A 19,561-nucleotide genomic window follows, 5' to 3' on the forward strand; every position below is an offset into this window, starting at 1 on the left:
TAACCAGACTTTTAATTTTATAGTTTTATTAATAGTATTCAAATGTATTTTATTCAAAAACTGTATCATTAACTTCACCATTTCATAAATTGTTCAAAAGTTAAACTATTAAATATCAAACCAAAATTATTGGGTACATGTTGGAGTTGTTCATAATTTTACCATGATATAAGAACCATAGGGGGAGGTACCTTTAAAGGCCAGGAGCTTGGTTTGCCCTGTAACAGTGAGACTCACACTTGCCTGTGAGTCAGCTAGAGACTATGGCAAAATACAGATTCTTCTTCAGTAGGTATGGGCCAAGCCTGAGATCTTGCATTTCTGAATTTCTACAGCTCCAATGTGATATTGTTATGGATAATGCTAGTCTCTGAACCACATTTTGGCATGTAAAGTGTTAGAAAACATGTCTAGAATATATCAGAAGAGTGGTTTTCAAACTCTTGTTTCACTTCCAGTAATGCAAAACCATCTCCTGAGATGGCTCACTCTATCTTTGGAACATTCTGCCTGCTATAATATCTCCTAGTGAACTGTCATTTTTTTCTGATTAGTTGCTAAGCTTGGTCCCGATTCTACCAGTTAAACCAGTTCAGTTCAGTTCAATTCAGTTGCTCAGTTGTGTCCGACTCTTTGCGACCCCATGAATTGGAGCACGCCAGGCCTTCCTGTTCATCACCAACTCCCGGAGTTCACTCAAACTCACGTCCATCGAGTCGGTGATGCCATCCAGCCATCTCATCCTCTGTCGTCCCCTTCTTCTCCTGCCCCCAATCCCTCCCAGCATCAGAGTCTTTTCCAATGAGTCAACTCTTCGCATGAGGTGGCCAAAGTACTGGAGTTTCAGCTTTAACATCAGTCCTCCCAAAGAACACCCAGGACTGATCTCCTTTAGGATGGACTGGTTGGATCTCCTTTCAGTCCAAGGGACTCTCAAGAGTCTTCTCCAACACCACAGCTCAAAAGCATCAGTTCTTTGGCACTCAGCTTTGTTCACAGTCCAATTCTCACATCCACACATGACCACTGGAAAAACCATAGCCTTGATTAGACGGACCTTTGTTGGCAAAGTAATGTCTCTGCTTTTGAATATGCTGTATAGGTTGGTCATAACTTTCCTTCCAGGGAGTAAGTGTCTTTTAATTTCATGGCTGCAGTCACCATCTTCAGTGATTTTGGAGCCCCCAAAAATAAAGTCTGACACTGTTTCCACTGTTTCCCCATCTATTTGCCATGAAGTAATGGGACCAGATGCCATGATCTTTGTTTTCTGAATGTTGAGCTTTAAGGCAACTTTTTCACTCTCCTCTTTCACTTTCATCAAAGGGCTTTTGAGTTCCTCTTCACTTTCTGCCATAACGGTTGTGTCATCTGCATACCTGAGGTTATTGAGATTTCCCCTGGCAATCTTGATTCCAGCTTGTGCTTCTTCCAGCCCAGCATTTCTCTTGATGTACTCTGCATATAAATTAAATAAGCAGGGTGACAATATACAGTACAGACCAAACTGACTTTCTCCTCTTCATGATAGCCTTTCCTATTTTAAAATCATATTTAAAATTCAAATCATATTTCAAATCATATTTAAATTCATATTTTAAAAATCAGTCTTCATGACTTTCTTGAAGCTTTTATTTGACAAATTATCATATACCTTCAACTGTTTTTCATGGATGTATTCCTTTTTTTTCAATTTTCTTATTTTGAAATAAGGCATGCAATTAAGAGTTACAAAGCAGTATGAAGAATTTCTACATATCATTTATTCAGCATTCCCTAATGGCAACATCTTATATAATCACAGCATATATCAACACCAAAAAATTAACACTGGTACAATATGAATCACTAAACTACACACTTTATTTGAATTTCAACTGTTTTTCACTAACATCTTTATTCTGTTTCAGGAGTCAATTTAGGGTCTCACAGTGCAGTTTTGTCCTGTCTCCTTCTCCATTGCAACTCCTTGCTCTTTCCTTGTCTTGCGTGACATGGACATGAGTACTTGCCAGGTGTTTCATAGAATATACTCAGTGTGGGTCTAGCTCTTGTTTTTTTTGTAATAAGACTGAGGTTATATATTTTGAGGAAGAATGCCACAGAGAGGAGGTGCCTTTCTTAGTGCATGATATCACATGATTGTACTGTCAGTAGATCTCATCACCAGGTTGTTAACCTTGAACACATAGTTGATGTGGTGCTCACCAAGATTCTCTGCTATAAAATCACTCTTGCCTTAATAATGAATGTCATGGTCTGTTTGTGCTATTAGAATACCATAGACTGGGTGGCTTATGAAGATGTTTGTTTTTCACAGTTCTTAAGGCTGGGAAGTCCAAGATCAAGTGCCAGCAGACTTGGTGACTGGGTTATCTTCTCATTGTGTCCTCAAAGAGCAGAAGGGGCGAGAGGTCTCTTTTGGTTTCTTTTATAAGGGCAGTAGTCCCATTCATGAGGTGTCTACTGTCATGAACAAATCACCTCCCAAATGCTCGCCACCTAATACCATCACCTTGGAGGTTAGAGTTTCAATATACAAATTTTGTGGGGACACAGATATTCAGAACAGAGCTTTCTGCTCCTGGTCTTCCACAGTTATCCCACCTTTGTATCGCACAGAACATATTTGATTCCACAGATTCACAGTTAGAGAGAAATCTGTCTCAGAATGAATCATGCATTGAATCTCACCCACATCTGATTTAGATGATATTTAGATAAGATTTTAGAATTAAGACTAGAATTTTGAGGTGACAGTGGTACGACTTAAGACGTTGGGGTCTATTGGGACAGAATGAACATATTCTTTACATGCTGTTAAGTCGCTCCAGTCGTGGCTGACTCTGTGCGACCCCACTGATGAAAACCCGCCAGGCTCCCCTGTCCCTGGGATTCTCCAGGCAAGAACAGTGGAGCGACTGAAGCGACTTAACAGTATGTAAAGAATATGTTCATTCTGTCCCAATAGACCCCAACGTCTTAAGTCGTACCACTGTCACCTCAAAATTCTAGTCTTAATTCTAAAATCTTATCTAAATATCATCTAAATCAGATGTGGGTGAGATTCAATGCATGATTCATTCTGAGACAGATTTCTCTCTAACTGTGAATCTGTGGAATCAAATATGTTTTGTGCTTCCAAGATACAAAGGTGGGACAAGCATAGAATAGATATTCCTATTCCAAAAGGGAGAAATTGGAAAAAAAAAGGAACAAGTCCTGAGCAAGTCTGAAGCCTAACAGGACAACGCTGTTAGACCTTAACTCTTGAGAATTTTCCTTTGTTAACGCTCTGCTGTCCAGGCCCACTGGGGTGGAAAGTCCTCTTCTGGACACACTGAGGCAGTAGTGCTGCCCTGAGCCCTGCCTGGCAAGGGCTGGGCCCCCAAGGCTCTGGGTAGCTCTTCCTGTTTCGCCATCCCCATGACTTTGGTGGCCCCATTCCTCTGATGACTCTGAGATGGGTCACATGGTTGGGATTCTCCTGACCTGAAATTGTGACTGTTCTAGTCTAGGATCATAAGGGCAGTCTTACCCTCAGGGTTTTACTGGACATTACTGTATTGGTGATTCTCTGTTATGGGAAGGATTTTTTATTATTTAGTTACTAAGTTGTGTCTAATTCTGTTGTGACCCCATGGACTGTAGCCCACCAGGCTCCTCTGTTCATGGGATTTCCCAGGCAAGAACACTGGAGTGAGTTGCCATTCCTTCTCCAGGGGATTTTCCTGACCCAAGGATTGGATTGAGCCCACATCTCCTGCATTGGTAGTTGGATTATCTACTGCTGAGCCACCTGGGAAACCCAATGGGAGGGATAGCCTTGATAATTTCTGAAATAACTTCAGGACCACTCTTCCATTTTCTTGGGTAGTAGCTCAAGTCTTCTGTTTAGATGAATGAGTGATCTCCCTGTTAGATGATCCTTTGGACATATACTGGTACTTCTTGTTATACCTTTTCAAATTAATATTTTTATTTTCTCCAAATAAATACCCAGAAGTGGAATAAGTAAATCATATGGTAGTTCTATTCTGTTTTCCATAGCAGGTGCACCATTTTTCATTCCCACCAACAGGGTATAAGGTTCTTATTTCTCCATACCTTCTCCAGCATTTGTTGTTTTTTATTCTTAATGACAATAGCCATTCTAGCAGGTTTCAGGTGATATCTCATTGTGGTTTCAATTTGTGTTTCCCTGATCATCAGTGATGCTGAGCAACTTTTCATATACCTGTTGGCCATCAGTGTGTCTTGTTTGGAAAAAATGTCTATTCAGATTCTCTGCCTATTTTTATTTGGGTTGTTTGTTTTTTTTGTTGTTGTTAAGTTGTATGAGTCATTTGTGTACTTTCAATGTCAATTCCTTATTAAATATATGACTTACACATATCTTTTTTCATTTCATCTTTTCATTTTCATTTTGTCAATGTTTCCTTTGCTGTGCAGAAACTTTTTAGTTTGATGAAGTTCCAGTTGGTGTAGTTTTCCTTTTTCTTTAGTGGATCTTTTAAATGCTAGGAAAGTTTCACGAAAGGGATCACACAATTTGTATTTGCAGTATTTTAAAGATGGATATTATCAATTAGTTGGTATTTCTACTCCAATCCCCCTATTGTAATTATATCTGCTTCTCAGTTCTAGCTGATCATCAGAAGTATGGGGGCAAGTGAAAATGCTGATTTCTCTACCCAACCTCAGACAAATCAGTGTTTTTAAGGATCATCTGAGGCAAGCCTAAAAATTAATGTTTTTAAGGATTGTCTGAGGCTTTGCATTTAAAAAAAGATTTTCTCTGGTGATTCTGAGGCTAACAGGCCTGTACTGATTCACAAAATAAATTTAGACCACTCATTTCAAGAATGATTTGGTCAGTTTAGTTCCCCAAGTGAACTGGTCAATGCTGGGTATATATTTGTTTACATTTAAAAAAAAAAGGAAAATCTGGTGAGGTAATCCTATTCTAAAGCATATGTCATCTTTTATTTATGTGGCATGATCTTTTAACAAAGCAATGGTGCTGATGCAGACTTGGTTTGTTCACTAGCTAGTTGTTTGTTCATGGGCAAATCACTTTAATTCTCTTGGTCCATATTTTCTCACCTGCAAAACATGAAATTTGAAATAGATCTAAGGGGCCCCTTCAGCTCCAACACTCTATTATCTGGACTCTACAAGGCTTTGGTTCAGAGTTTTGCCCCTAAAATTAGATGTTTTCACTTCATGAAGGAGTATATAGATATTAGAACATGTATGTGTATCAATAATTGAATTTTTATAAAGTATTTTCACGTCAAACTGGAAAGAGGTTCCACTGGCCAGATGCCAGTTTGTCTTTGATCTTTACTCTCTAATATTTTCCATCACTTAATTAAATTGTGGATGTAACATGACATGCTCTTCCAAGCTGGATAATATATAAATATTTTGGAGTGTACTGACATATACATTGCATATACTGGGAAAATTCACAGTCACAATTTGCCAGGAGATCATTAAATTTTTGGTGTCTTTGCAAATTGTGAGAGAGGCAATATAGCAAAATGATTAAGAACATGGGCTTGGGGAGGCAGACTTCTTGGATTCAAATTCTCTTTGCTGTATTTACTCACTGAATGACTTTGAACAAATTGGTTAACTTCTTTGTGCTTCAGTTTTCTCACCAAATTAAGATAATACTAATGTCTATTTAGTATTCCTATTAGGATTCAGTACCCCAAATGGTTTAGAACATAGCTTGGAACATTTTTTTTTAAAGATATTGATGTTACCTGTATATATGATTAAGAAAGCCCTGACTTTTACATGTGGAACTCCACAAGCATATATAATCTAGAAGGGATGTGCAGCTACTTACTTTCTTAGTTAAAACATGACTCCCTTCCCCATTGCTTTGGAATATCCTTTGGGATCAAATGCGCAAGATCTCTGAAGATTCCCATGCTTCATTGCCTTGTATGTGAGACAGGCCACATCAGACCTCATTGTTAATTAGGTGAAAGATGCTTCAGCCACAGCACCTCATGTTAATATAGTAGAAACCTGTTTTATCACCCTGTTGGCTTGGTGGAAGTTTAGAAAAATATCTTCAGTTCCCTTAGAACTTTTCAACATATTTCCAAGGCTGAGAGATGCAACATAGTTTTGTAAATTAGCTTTTTAAACAGCGTGATGTTTCATGGACTCCATGTGTTTTTTGCAAGAACGCTGAATTCTATCATAACTTTGATTTTCATCCTAAACAGAAAAACAGTAGGATATGCAATTAAAAATCTTGTGTGTTGTTAATTTGATTTACAAAATTGTTTTAGTAGATTAAGATTATGTTTTGCAGTTGTACATTTCTTCTGTAAATTAGAGGTATAGCTATGATTTTCCTTATTAATTTTGTAGACTCATTTGTGAAATGAATTAAAATCTCATCCAAAGAAATTTTAGATAATGTACTTTAGTCTTTTAATTGCTTCTTGTTTTGTAGAACTCCACTGGAGCAACTTCAAAACATGCTACCGGACACCTTCATACCTCAGTGTGAAACCACTAGTGAGGCACAATGTTCTCAGAACGAAAATGATGAAGATAGTGATGGTTAGTTCAGTCCTGATTAGATATTTTTGAATTTACTATTTCAACTGATATATACTGAGCATTAATCAGCATCTGCTTTCGGTTTCCTTTACTGTATCATTCTCACTACGCTGTACACTATTTCTAGATCAGAATGACGCACACTCTCCTTCCTATTCTCTAGATGTAGCTTGTTTTATTTTAAATAGCTTCATTAAAAAATTGAATGTTAAATAATTTACTTGAGCTGGGAAAATTGAGAGTATTTATACCTTTGAGAGGCTGCACAGAAGAACATTCTTCCATTGTTGCCTATGTTATCTGAAGATGAATTATCAGGTAAGGTATACTCTGGATGATATTATTTTTAATCTTATTTTCTAGTGGAGGATATCAAGATACAACCCCCAGCTCTTTTTCTGCCAACAGAAGAATTAAACATAGAGAGACCTGAACCATCTCTAAAAATAGTTGAACTGGATGATGTAAGTGCATAATGACCACTCATATTACTTAACAGAGAGGAAATTCATAACACGTAAATAATATGTACTTAACAACTACATGCTGTTTTCAGCAAGAGAATTCTATCATAATTAAGCATAGTTTAATAGTATAAATTTACAAGTGTTTTAATTTAAATATGCTGGTAGGAATACAACAGACTGCTATTTTAATGTAGACAGTAAATTTGTGAGCTACATTGATACTGTGTCATAGTATGGGAGATGAGAAGATATTTCAATCTTTTAACTTGTAGAGATGGTGTTTAGTGTTTATTTTATTGAGTGGCCAAAAGGTTCGTTCCCAGATGAACTTTTTGACCAACCCAGTATTTAGTTTTCTATGTTATCATGCTTTTAAACAAAGATTATTCTCATTATATGATATTTATTTAATAAAATTTTTATGCATTTAGTTTGTTGAATGTCATTTAATACTTCTTATTTAAAGGAAAAATAGTTTTAAGATTTAATGGATTTAGTATAATAATAACTTGAATATAAGCCTCTGGAAAACACCAAGTGTAATCAGCTGGAGCTAGAGTAAGTCAGAGCTACAGCTCCAGGATGAATGCATTTCTGACTTTCTCATCCTCTAGTAACTGAATATACCCACTGTCCTCAGTATTGCTCTTTCTATGGTTGTCATAGTGAAGGAATACAATAGAGGAAGTACTTTTTGACATCCTACATTCTTTTTTAGGTTAATAGCTTCTGCAGTGTGTGTGTGTATGTGTGTGTGTGTATTTCTGCTTTGGATAAATTGAAGATTCTGAAAAAATTAGCACATACATGCATGTATATTTGTGGCTGCTCTTCATTAAATTGTTGCAGCTCTTCATTAAATTGTTGCAGCATAGAGTAAGCTTATGACATGCTGATCAGAAAACTAAAAACATCTACTTGGCACTGAGGGCTTCCCTGGTGGCTCAGTGGTAAAGAATCTGCCTGCAGTGCAGGAGACCTGTGTTTGATCCCTGGTTGGAAAGATCCCCTGGAGAAGGAGATGGCAACTCACTCCAGTATTCTTGCCTGGGAAATCCCATGGACAGAGGAGCCTTAACTCCATGAGGTTGCAAAGAGTCGGACACAACTGAGTGACTAACACTTGCACTTCACTTGGCACTTTGTAGTTACAAAATAAAATCTAAGTTGTTATGTTTGGCTCTGGGTGTGATAGTGGTGATAAGATGAACTATACAGCAAAAGCCCTCAACAATTATCTGTTGAATTTGTTTAGTTCTCTTGGAATTCATGTTCTATGGCATATAGTCAGTGAGTTTATGACATTTTTTGTGAGAAGAAAAATTCTCTAAATGCTGTGAATAAGTTAGCTGGTTAATGTGTCATAAATTAGCTGAACATACTAATATTATACAACATTCGTTTAAGAAGACGTATGAAGTAGAATTTGAAGAATCAGGAAATGCTGTGCCTTATAAAGTTGAGTTAGCAGATGCAGACAGTCAACAAAGGTAAGATCTTTCTAATTCACTTTTGATGCTTGTTAAACAGTCACAAAAAATTTCCTATCTTTTGAGAAGTCCACAACATAAAAAGCGTATGAATTTAATGTTAAAACATACTTTACTTAAGCCATCTTTAAATTTGGGTACAGTATTACTGGGCTTTCCTGGTGGCTCAGTGATAAAGAATCTGCCTGCAGTGCAGGAGATGCAGGAGACACAGGTTCAAGCCCTGGGCCGGGAAGATCTCCTGTAGAAGGAAATGGCAACCCACTTCACTATTGTTGCTTGGGAAATTCCATGGACAGAAGAGCCTGGAGGGCTGTAGTTCATGGGGTTGCAGAGAGTCAGACGTGACTGAGCATAGCACACAATATTATTAATATTTATCAGCATTCAATAATTAGAAAATTATCTATATTATATGTTTATGCTTTACCTAACATCTGGATTATTTAATAGATGCCTCATTTAGGAATTGTCATTATTTGAAGTGACTGACCAAGTCTTATATATTTCATATAAACTTTCTTATTTTCTGCAAAGATACTCTTTGGATTTTGCTTACTTCAGTTTGTTATGAATCCTAAATAAAAATGTATACTAATGATTAGATTGAGAGACCAAAAAAAAAAAAAAAAGCCTCCAAACTATAGATTACTTCTTAGGTAGATTTTACTGTGTGATAAATAGATGAATTATAATGATTCAGGTTGTAACTTTTAAAAAAATTTTGTCATTTCTGAATGAAAAATAACATCTTGCTGTATCTACTAGTAATATATAAATTATTCCAAGTCCTCTCTGATGTTGAAACCTTGGCTAGGATTTCAGGTGTTTTGACTGCAAAATATTAAGTTGGGTAAACAGCAGAATGAAGCTTCTATTAGGTAGCCTCTACACCGATTCTTTGTTTATATGTTCAGATCACCTTAGGCCCCTGTCAGTATTTTGGAACAGCAGTGGGCCTAAGTGATGCCCTTGGACCTGAAATTATTCTGGCCTGGAGAATTTCATGGACAGAGGAGCCTGGGAGGCTACAGTCCATGGGGTCACAAAGAGTTGAACAGGACTGAGCAACTTTCACTTTCACTTTGGACACATAGACCCAGATATCTAGCAGCAAATGTGCTTTTGGCAGGAGACAACCAGATTCTGGTCAGTAGGTAAGAGGTTTATACTTATACGCACTACTACAAACCTAAGGAAGTATAGCATTTCTACTCTCTAATTTGATTCTTTTATATATTTTATCACAAGCCTTTCCCTTGACCTCCATATTAGACAGGCAGAGAGAGTTATTGATTATGGTTTGGCAATAGTTTTGCATATTGGGTTTGGAGGTGCCCATGGAGCTTCTTTTCTAGAAAAGTCATAAAGGATCATATGTGACACAAAAGAACCTTTCTGGTCAAGAATAATCCATGAGTTTTTATGGTGGTACTATGTAGAGCTTGCAGCTTCCCTGGTGGGCTCAGCAGTAATGAATCAGGCTGCAATGCAGGAGATCACCTGCAAAATAGGAAATGCAGGTTCCCTCTCTGGGTAGGGTAGATCCCCTCATGAAGGAAATGGCAACCCACTCCAGTATTCTCACCTGGAAAATCCAGTGGACAGAGGAGCCTGGCAGTTACATTCCACGGGGTCACAAAGAGTCAGACACGAATTAGTGACTAACTCACCCACTACCATGTAGAGCTTACATAATATCAAGTATTATTAAATTCAACTCATAGAGAGTGTTATTCAGTTTTAACTATGCTTGTATATGGTAATCATCATTAAAATTGAGATATAAATACCACATAAGGCTTTTGAACCTGAATAGTCATGATGAACAAACAAAAAGTTTATTTAAGCAATAAAATCTTGTTTTCATCAGCTTGATGAGATTGAGAGATATCTATTCATTTTTAGAAGAAAGACATAAGAAATTAAACTTACTTTAGACTATTTTTTAAAAAAGAAACTTTCAATGAAAAATTTGCAGTTAAATCAGGTTTGTTCCAGTTGCCTATTTCTTTTAAATTCATAATACTATTAAGGTACTTGCAATTTTATAATATGTCTACAGTATGTTGATACAAGTATTAAATTAATGTGAAAAAGCCTATTTCCTTAAGGTTTTACTGTATTTAGTTTAATAAGCTGAGTTTTAAAATTTATTTTTATTTATTTATAATTTAATTTATTAATTTATAATAATAAGTAAATTACTATAATTATTTCAATAATCTGAGTGTTTTAACATTTTTATGTATAATTTCTTTTGTTTGTCCCTAAACATGAAAGTCACACGTTTCGTGATTATCAGAATGCTTTTCTGTATGCAAATGATATCCATCAACATCATGCATTTACCAAGAGAAAATCTGACCTCTTCCACCTTCATCTGAGTAACAACTCTTTTCTTTGTAAAGATAACTCAGAAGGTAACTTTTTTCATTTTTGCTTATATTATTAACAGTGAATATTAGTAATTTAATAAAATCAATAGGTATTGCAGGTTATATAAACCTAGACTATTTTGCTGTTCATTTTAAACCCAGCAAATTTGATACTTAGAACATTGGTTGAAAATATGTAATTTTCTATCAAATATTCTTTTTAGTTAATGGATAATGGTATTTGTTTTCAGAGGAAATAACAGCCAATATAAAACTACTCTGAAAGTTATACCCGAGCTATCATTTAAAAGTTTACATGGTTGGGCTCTTAGGGACAGAAGTCTGATTGGCATGCTTTACTTTGTTCTCCCTTGCACTATTTCTTTTCCTAAAATATTTGAGTTGTAAAGTTTTACAGAAGTGATAAAACCAAACCAATACAAATCATCTCTTTATATAGCTACATTGTTATTACTAGTTGTACCCTGGGGATCTATGGATTAGACTACTGTGTACTAATGTCTGGTTTTAATTTCCAGATGCTGAGATCATTTTAAAGACAATCATAGCAAAGTATCCTGGCCTGGGGGTCAGATTTTGTTTTCATTTCTGCCTTAAATCACTGTGTGACCTTGAACATATCACTTCCTTTCTTGGTCTCATTTACTAAAACTAAAATATGGGAATTAGATGATTTCTAATCTGCTTTTATCTATTTAGGATTTTATTTTATCTACTTAGATTTTTAGAAAAACCAATAAATATTACTTATGTGAAGAGTTTGAGAGAGATCAGAGATCATTACTTAAAATAACTCATAGTAAAAACTGATGATTACCTTTTCACTGGGTAGCAGATGGTAGAGAACAGTGATTTAAGGTAATCCTACTGATTTTAACATATTCGGCTACTAAGCTTCTAAATCATATGACCATGAACTATATCCATATGGGAATTTAGGCCTTTGCAGGGCTCCGAGTCTAGGCCATAAGCTATTTTTAACCTTCCTGGGGCATGGTGTTACAACTGTGTTTGGGAAAATGCTAAATACAAATGCCCATTAAGTGTTACTTTAAAGATTCTTGATTTATTTAAATAGACTTGATTTTTTAAAGCTGTTTCAGGTTCATAGAAAAATTTAGCAGGAAGTAAAGAGTCCCCATATACTCTCAGACCTCCACAAATTCATAGCTTCTTCCACTATCAGCATCCCAAACCAGAGTAGTACATTTGTTATGTATCATTTTTACTGAGAGTCCCCAGGTTACATTAAGTTTCTCTCTTGGTGGTGTACATTCTCAGGGTTTGGACAAATGTATGATGACTTGAATAATTCAAAGTATTTTCACTGCCATAAAAATCCTCTGTGCTCTGCCTTTTCACACCACACTCCTTCCTAACCCTTGGCAACCACAGATCTCTTTGCTCTCCAGTTTTGCCTTTTCCAGATGGTTATAGCTGAAATCATACAAGTCTTTTCAGACTGACTTCTTTTACTTAATAAAATGCATTTAAAGGTGTCACCATGTGTTTTTGTGGCTTGGCGGCTCACTTATTTTTATTGCTGAGTAGGATTCCATTGTCTGGATGTACAACAACTTATTTATATGTTAACTTATTAAAGGACATCTTGGTTGTGTTCAAGTTTTGGTGATTGTGAATAAAGCTGCTACAAAAATCCATATGTGAGTTTTTGTTTACACATAAGTTTTTAACTTATTCAGGTAAATAACAAGGAGCGCAGTTGTTGGATCATATGGTAAGAAATATATTTAATTTTGTAGGAAACCACCAAACTGTCCTTCAAATTGACTTTACCACTTATCATTATCACCAACAATTAATGAGTCTTACTGTTCTTCACATTCTTGCCAGTATTTGGAATGCTCAGAGTTTTGGATTTTTGTGATCCTAATAATTATATTGTTCTTTTCAGTCTGTCTGCCCTCTGATGCAGAAGGATAAGAGGCGAAAGCCTCCTGATGGGAGAGACTGACTGAGGGGGAAACGGTCTTGTTCTAATGGGCAGGGCTATGCTCAGTTCAGTTGCTCAGTCATGTCCGACTCTTTGCGGCCCCATGGACTGAAGCACGCCAGGCCTCCGTGTCTGTCAACAACTCCTGGAGTTTACTCAAACTCATGTCCATTGAGTCGGTGATGCCATCCAACATCTCAGCTTCTGTGGTCCTCTTCTCCTCCTGCCTTCAAATCTTTCCCAGCATCAGGGTCTCTTCAAATGAGTCAGTTGTTCACATCAGGTGGCAAAAGTATTGAAGTTTCAGCATCAGCATCAGTACTTCCAATGAATATTCAGGACTGATCTCCTTTAGAATGGACTGGTTGGATCTCCCTGCAGTCCAAGGGACTCTCAAGAGTCTTCCCCAACACCACAGTTCAAATGCATCAATTCTTCAGCACTCAGCTTTCTTTATACTCCAACTATCATATCAACACATGACTACTGGGAAAACCATGGCTTTGACTAGATAGATCTTTGTTGGCAAAGTAATGTCTCTGCTTTTTAATATGCTGTCTAGGTTGGTCATAACTTTTCTTCCAAGGAGTAGGTGTCTTTTAATGTTTTGGGAGCCCCCCAAAATAAAGTCTGACACTGTTTCCACTGTTTCCTAATCTATTTGCCATGAAGTGATGGGACCAGATGCCATGATCTTAGTTTTCTGAATGTTGAGCTTTAAGCCAACTTTGTCACTCTCCTCTTTCACTTTCATCAGGAGGCTCTTTAGTTCTTCTTCACTGTCTGCCATAAGGGTGGTGTCATCTGCATATCTGAGGTTATTGGTATTTTTCCTGGCAATCTTGATTCCAGCTTGTGCTTCATCTAGCCCAGGGTTTCTCATGATGTACTCTGCATAGAAGTTAAATAAGCAGGGTTACAATATACAGCCTTGATGTACTCCTTTCCCTATTTGGAACCAGTCTGTTGTTCCATGTCCAGTTCTAACTGTTGCTTCCTGACCTGTATACAGACTTCTCAAGAGGCAAGTCAGGTGGTCTGGTATTCCCATCTCTTTCATAATTTTCCACAGTTTGTTGTGATCCACACATTCAAAGGCTTTGGCATAGTCAATAAAGCAGAAATAGATGTTTTTCTGGAACTCTTTTGCTTTTTTGATGATCCAACAGATGTTGGCAATTTGATCTCTTGTTCCTCTGCCTTTTCTAAATCTAGCTTGAACATCTGGAAATTCATGGTTTGTGTATTATTGAAGCCTGCCTGGAGAATTTTGAGCATTACTTTAGTGGTGTGAGAGATGAGTGCAATTGTGCGGTAGTTTGAGCATTCTTTGGCATTACATTTCGTTGGGATTGGAATGAAAACTGACCCTGTGGCCACTGCTGAGTTTTCCAAATTTGCTAGCATATTGAGTGTAACACTTTCACAGCATCATCTTTTAGGATTTGAAATAGCTCAACTGGAATTCCATCATCTCCACTAGCTTTGTTCATAGTGGTGATACCTAAGGCCCACTTGACTTCACATTACAGGGTGTCTGGCTCTAGGTGAGTGAGATGATACCACTCTTACGTCAGAAAGTGAAGAAGAACTAAAGTGCCTCTTGATGAAAGTGAAAGAGGAAAGTGAAAAAGTTGCCTTAAAACTCAACATTCAGAAAACTAAGATCATGGCATCTGGTTCCATCACTTCATGGCAAATAGATGAGGAAACAGTGAAAACAGTAACAGACTTTATTTTGGGGGGCTCTAAAATTGCTGCAGATGGTGATTGCTGCCATGAAATTAAAAGACTTCTTGGAAGAAAAGTCATGACCAAACTAGACAACATATTAAAAAGCAGAGACATTACTTTGCCAATAATGGTCCATCTAGTCAATGCTATATTTTTCCAGTAGTCATGTATGGATGTGAGAGTTGGACTATAAAGAAAGCTGAGCACTGATGAATTGTTGCTTTTGAACTGTGGTGTTAGAGAAGACTCGTGAGAGTCCCTTGGACTCCAAGGAGGTCCAACCAGTTTATCCTAAAGGAAATCAGTTCTGAATATTCATTGGAAGTACTGATGCTGATGCTGAAACTTCAATACTTTTGCCACCTGATGCAAAGAACTGACTCATTTGAAAAGACCCTGTTGCTGGGAAAGATTGAAGGCAGAAGAAGGGGATGACCAAGGCTGAGATGTTGAATGGCATCACCGACCTATTGGACATGAATTTGAGTAAACTCCGGGAGTTGTTGATGGACAGGGAGGCCTGGCATGCCGCAGTCCATGGGGTCACAAAGAGTCGGACACGACTGAGCCACTGAACAGAACTGAATTGAATAACTGTGTAGTGGTATCTCATTTTAATTTGAAATTCTCTAGTGACATATATTGTTGAACATCTTTTCATATGCTTATTTGCCAAATATGTCATCTTTGTTGAGTTATCTTTTAAGGTTTTTGGCCCGTTTTGTAATTGGATTGTCTATTCTGTTACTTTGAAATTTTAGAGTTCTTTTGCATATTTTAGATTGCAGTATTTTATGTATGTGTTTTGCAAAAATTTTCTCCAAATATGTGGATTATCTCCTCACTCTCATAGCAGTCTCTTTCATAGAATAGAAAATTTTCATTTTAATGAAATTGAGCTTATCAATTATTTCTTTCATGCATCCCGTCTTTTGTGTTGTATCTTAAAATGTCATTAGAATAACCAAGATCATCTGAATTTCCCCATATCACCTTGGAGTTTTATAGTTTTGCATTCTACATTTAGTTTTATTATTTCTTTGTGTTAACTTTTATGAAGGGTATGGTCTGTGTCCGGATTTATTTTGGGGCATGTGCATATTCACATGTTCCAACCCCACTTGTTGGAAAGACTATCTTTTCTCCATTATATTGCCTTTACTCTTTTGTTAAAGATCAGTTGATTATATTTATGTGGATCTATTTATGGATTCTCCTTTCTGTTCCACTAATCTGTTTCTATACTTTTGCTCATATCACTTTGTCTTGATTACTGTGTTATTTATTTGCTAAGTCCTGTCTGACTCTTTTGTAACCCCGTGGACTGTAGCCTGCCAGGCTCCTCTGTCCACGAGATTTCCCAGGCAAGAATACTTTAGTAGGCTGCCACTTCCTTTCCAGAGTATCATCCTGATCCAGATATCAAACTAGCATCTCCTGCATTGGCAGGCAGATTCTTTACCACTGAGTCACTGGTGAAGCCCCTTGCTTACTATAACCCTATGATAATTTTCTAAGTTGTATAGTGTCAGACCTTTGACTTTGTTCTTTTCCTATATTTTGTTGCCTGTTCTGGGTCTTTTGCCTCTGCATGTAAACTTTAAAACCAATTTATCAATATATACAAAATAGCTTGTTGAGACTTTGATTGGGATTATATTGAATCTGTAGATGAAATTGGGAAGAAGTGACATCTTGACAAATTGAGTTTTCTTATCTATGAATGTGAACTAGTGTGAAAAAAAACACTTATTTAGTTTTTTTTTTTTAAATTTCTTTCATCCAGTCTATTTTTTTCATCCAGTTTTCCTTATAGAGGTTTTGTTTGTATTTTTTTTTAGATTTATACCTGAGTATTTCAATTTCATGTGCTAATATAAATGGTGCTATGTTATTAATTTTTAATTTCACTTGTTCATGTTAGTGTGTAGGAAAGCAAATGACTTTTGTAAGCTCAACTTGTATCCTCAACCTTTAAATAAACACTTATTAATTCCAGGAATTTTTGTTGTTGTTGTTGTTAGTTCTTTTGGAGTTAGTACCTAGACATTCTTGTAATCTGTGAACAAGATCAGGTTTATTTCTTCCTTTTCAGTCTGAATACCTTTTATTTCCTTTTCTTGTCCTATTGAATTAGCTATGACTTCCAGTACAGTGTTGAAAAGGAGTGGTAAGAATGGACATCTTTGTTTTGTTTCTGATATTTGAGATAAAGTGTTTAGTTTCTTATTATTAAGTATTTTGTTAACTAGTTTTTTTTGTAGGTAGGCTTTATTAAGTTGAGAAAGTTTCCCTTTATTTCTAGTTCGCTGAGGATTTTTTATCATGAATGAGTGTTGGATTTTGTTGAATGCTTTTTCTGCATCTGTTGATATGATCCTGTGATTTTTCTTCTTTAGCCTCTTGATATGACAGGTTAGAATAATTGATTTTTGAATGTTGAACCCAGACAACTATTTTTTATGACTTAACAGGGCTTTTAGTGAATAGAATAAATTAAATCATATCTGTACTTTCTGCATCACATAGTATGCATTATTAAAATGTTGTGCTCTCACTTTTTCAGCAGCAATAAATCCCTATAATGGAATTTTACAATCTAGCAAAAATACTGTAGAGGTTAGTTGTAGACATTTACACTTAGGAAATGACATCTCCTTCCACAAAAACAAACAAACAAATAAACAACCTAGATTCAGATAATTTATTTCAAGCTTATTAGGAAAGTACAGCATTTTCATAACAGTTTTATTACATTGAATAGCTTTCATAAAGGTTTTCTATAAAATTTTTTTTTTGACGTACAACTTATTACATTTCTCACAGTACTTATGCAATTTAGAGGTGATAACTGAAAATGGAAGTTCTAAATAGTATGTGCAATTGCTCAGTTACATAAACATTTGATTGCAGCAATGGGCTGTAAGACAGAATTTATTTCATGGAAGACTATTTTAGTTTATAGCTTCTACTATTTTACAGAGTCTATTTATACAGATAAGATATGCATATTGGAAAGAGAATATGGGCTAATCAGATGAAGCTATATTTAGTTTGGATAAATATGTATATGTGGTAATGAAAGCAATATGGTGTAAATTTTTTTTAAGAATTTTATTCTTAAGAAAATTTAGACCAAAGTTTCATAATCCTAGTTTCACATTATAATCACCTGGAGAGCTTGGTGGGGGAGAGGGGGAAAGAAACAAACAAACAAAATGCTTGATTCCCACAGTCAGTGTTTGATTTAATTGGTTTGGGGTCAGGCCCATACACTGACAGTTTTAAAGAATAACTTCAGACAATTCTATTGTGCATCCAGGTTGAAAACCAGTGATCTACCCCAAGTGATTTATTTAAAGCAGACATAATGAGGTGGGTGATTAATATAATCTAGTTCATTTTGTAGCTTTCCAGAAGCAGGTGTCTTAGCTCAAACATTTTCTGTGCCCCTAACTCCTGCAGTTCTTTCATCTGGCAGACTTCTCATGGCCCTCTCCTCATCACTAGTTATGCTAAGCAAAAGAGGTAAAATGTGGAAAGTAAGGTTTTTTCTTGCATTATTTCTCATAAATTACTGATATAAAACTTGAGTGGGAGAGAGGGTAGAAAAGTAGAAATTGAACCTCAGGCTGAAATAGAAACGTGTCAATTTCAAGACTGCATCGTAAAATAAAACCTTGTCTCCCTCCGTTAGTCTAAATCATTTAAGTCTGAATATATAGGTAAATTAGGATTGTCATTTATGAACATAAGCTGTATAAAAGTTTTTAAAACTGAGGACTCAGTAAAGAAAATTGATTTTAAAAATAGTGTTTAATGATAAATATTTATACCACAGAAGTTTTGGTGAATGAACAGTTTAATCCATTTATTTATTTATAATTATTTACTTAACTTTTGTAAATATGTGTTTTCAACAGCAGAAACTTCACATGCAGGTTTTGATACCTTTGTGCATCCTGATGCATACTCTCCTGCTATTGAAAAATTAGAGGAAAACAATTTTTTTGAGAGAAATTCGAAAGAGGAAAGCATAGATATAGAAAGTAATAAAAAGCATGAAGATTCCCATATACCTCTTGAGAACAAGGATTCTTTGCCAGGTAAAGATTTAGAAAAACCCTGCATTAAGGAGAAATTATCTCAAGAGGACAAGAAATCCTTGGAATTCAGCAACCTGCATGAGAGGCCAAACTTTGAAGATTCTAGAACTACAGAGTCACCACTGGTAAATATCTATTATCTTTATTGTATTAAAATTTTATAATTATCATCATAAAAAATTTATATTGACACAGAATATTCTTAAATGTTACTTCCTATTGAATTTAAAATGTACAGCCTTATAGTCGAAGAGTAACTCTTATGGGAAAGAATGTAAATGATTTACAGAAGAAATTCTAATATGGTAAATGCCATTATAACAAATGACTTTCTATGACAAATAATTTAAGGCCCACCTCATGCACCATAGTAAGAGTGCTGTTACTTTCCTAAATGAAATTCATTATTATGAATAATTTAGTATAATAAATTCCCTCTAGCTTTCTACTCTATAGTCAGTGGTTAAAATGGAAAAAAAAAATTGCAGTTTTGTAGATAAAACCAGTTTTGTGGCTTAATGTAAACATAACATTTAAAAGGTAATTCTTCAGGAATATAGCTAATAAAGAAATAGGGTATAGTTTTGTTTCTTCTTAGAGGAAAAAGATAAAGTAGCTCATTATTGCATTACTGCCAAATTTAAAAACTATATTTGAATCTCTGTTCTATGTACTAAAATCTTAAGGGATTATAATTATTAATAATAAGTTATTTAGAATGTGGACGAATTAAATGTTAAGTTCTTTGGAAACTGGGCAAGTCAAATATTTTAACAAGATTTTAAAGTCATTTGCAATGAATTGCCATGGTACTTAAACT

General features: G+C 35.7%; 1 protein-coding gene across 1 annotated transcript in view; it reads left to right on the forward strand.

The window, feature by feature from the left end:
* The window catches only part of ZBBX (zinc finger B-box domain containing), a 112,008-nt gene that overhangs the window by 68,646 nt on the left and 23,801 nt on the right, over nt 1-19,561 (forward strand). Inside the window, exons 10-14 of the mRNA XM_052647281.1 lie at nt 6,482-6,591; nt 6,955-7,055; nt 8,466-8,548; nt 10,832-10,971; nt 18,559-18,866. Of these exons, the coding sequence (XP_052503241.1) occupies nt 6,482-6,591; nt 6,955-7,055; nt 8,466-8,548; nt 10,832-10,971; nt 18,559-18,866 (742 nt within the window). The remainder of the gene's footprint in view (nt 1-6,481; nt 6,592-6,954; nt 7,056-8,465; nt 8,549-10,831; nt 10,972-18,558; nt 18,867-19,561) is intronic.

The sequence above is a fragment of the Budorcas taxicolor genome, chromosome 1, assembly GCF_023091745.1.
Source record: "Budorcas taxicolor isolate Tak-1 chromosome 1, Takin1.1, whole genome shotgun sequence".
NCBI classification, from domain to species: domain Eukaryota; kingdom Metazoa; phylum Chordata; class Mammalia; order Artiodactyla; family Bovidae; genus Budorcas; species Budorcas taxicolor.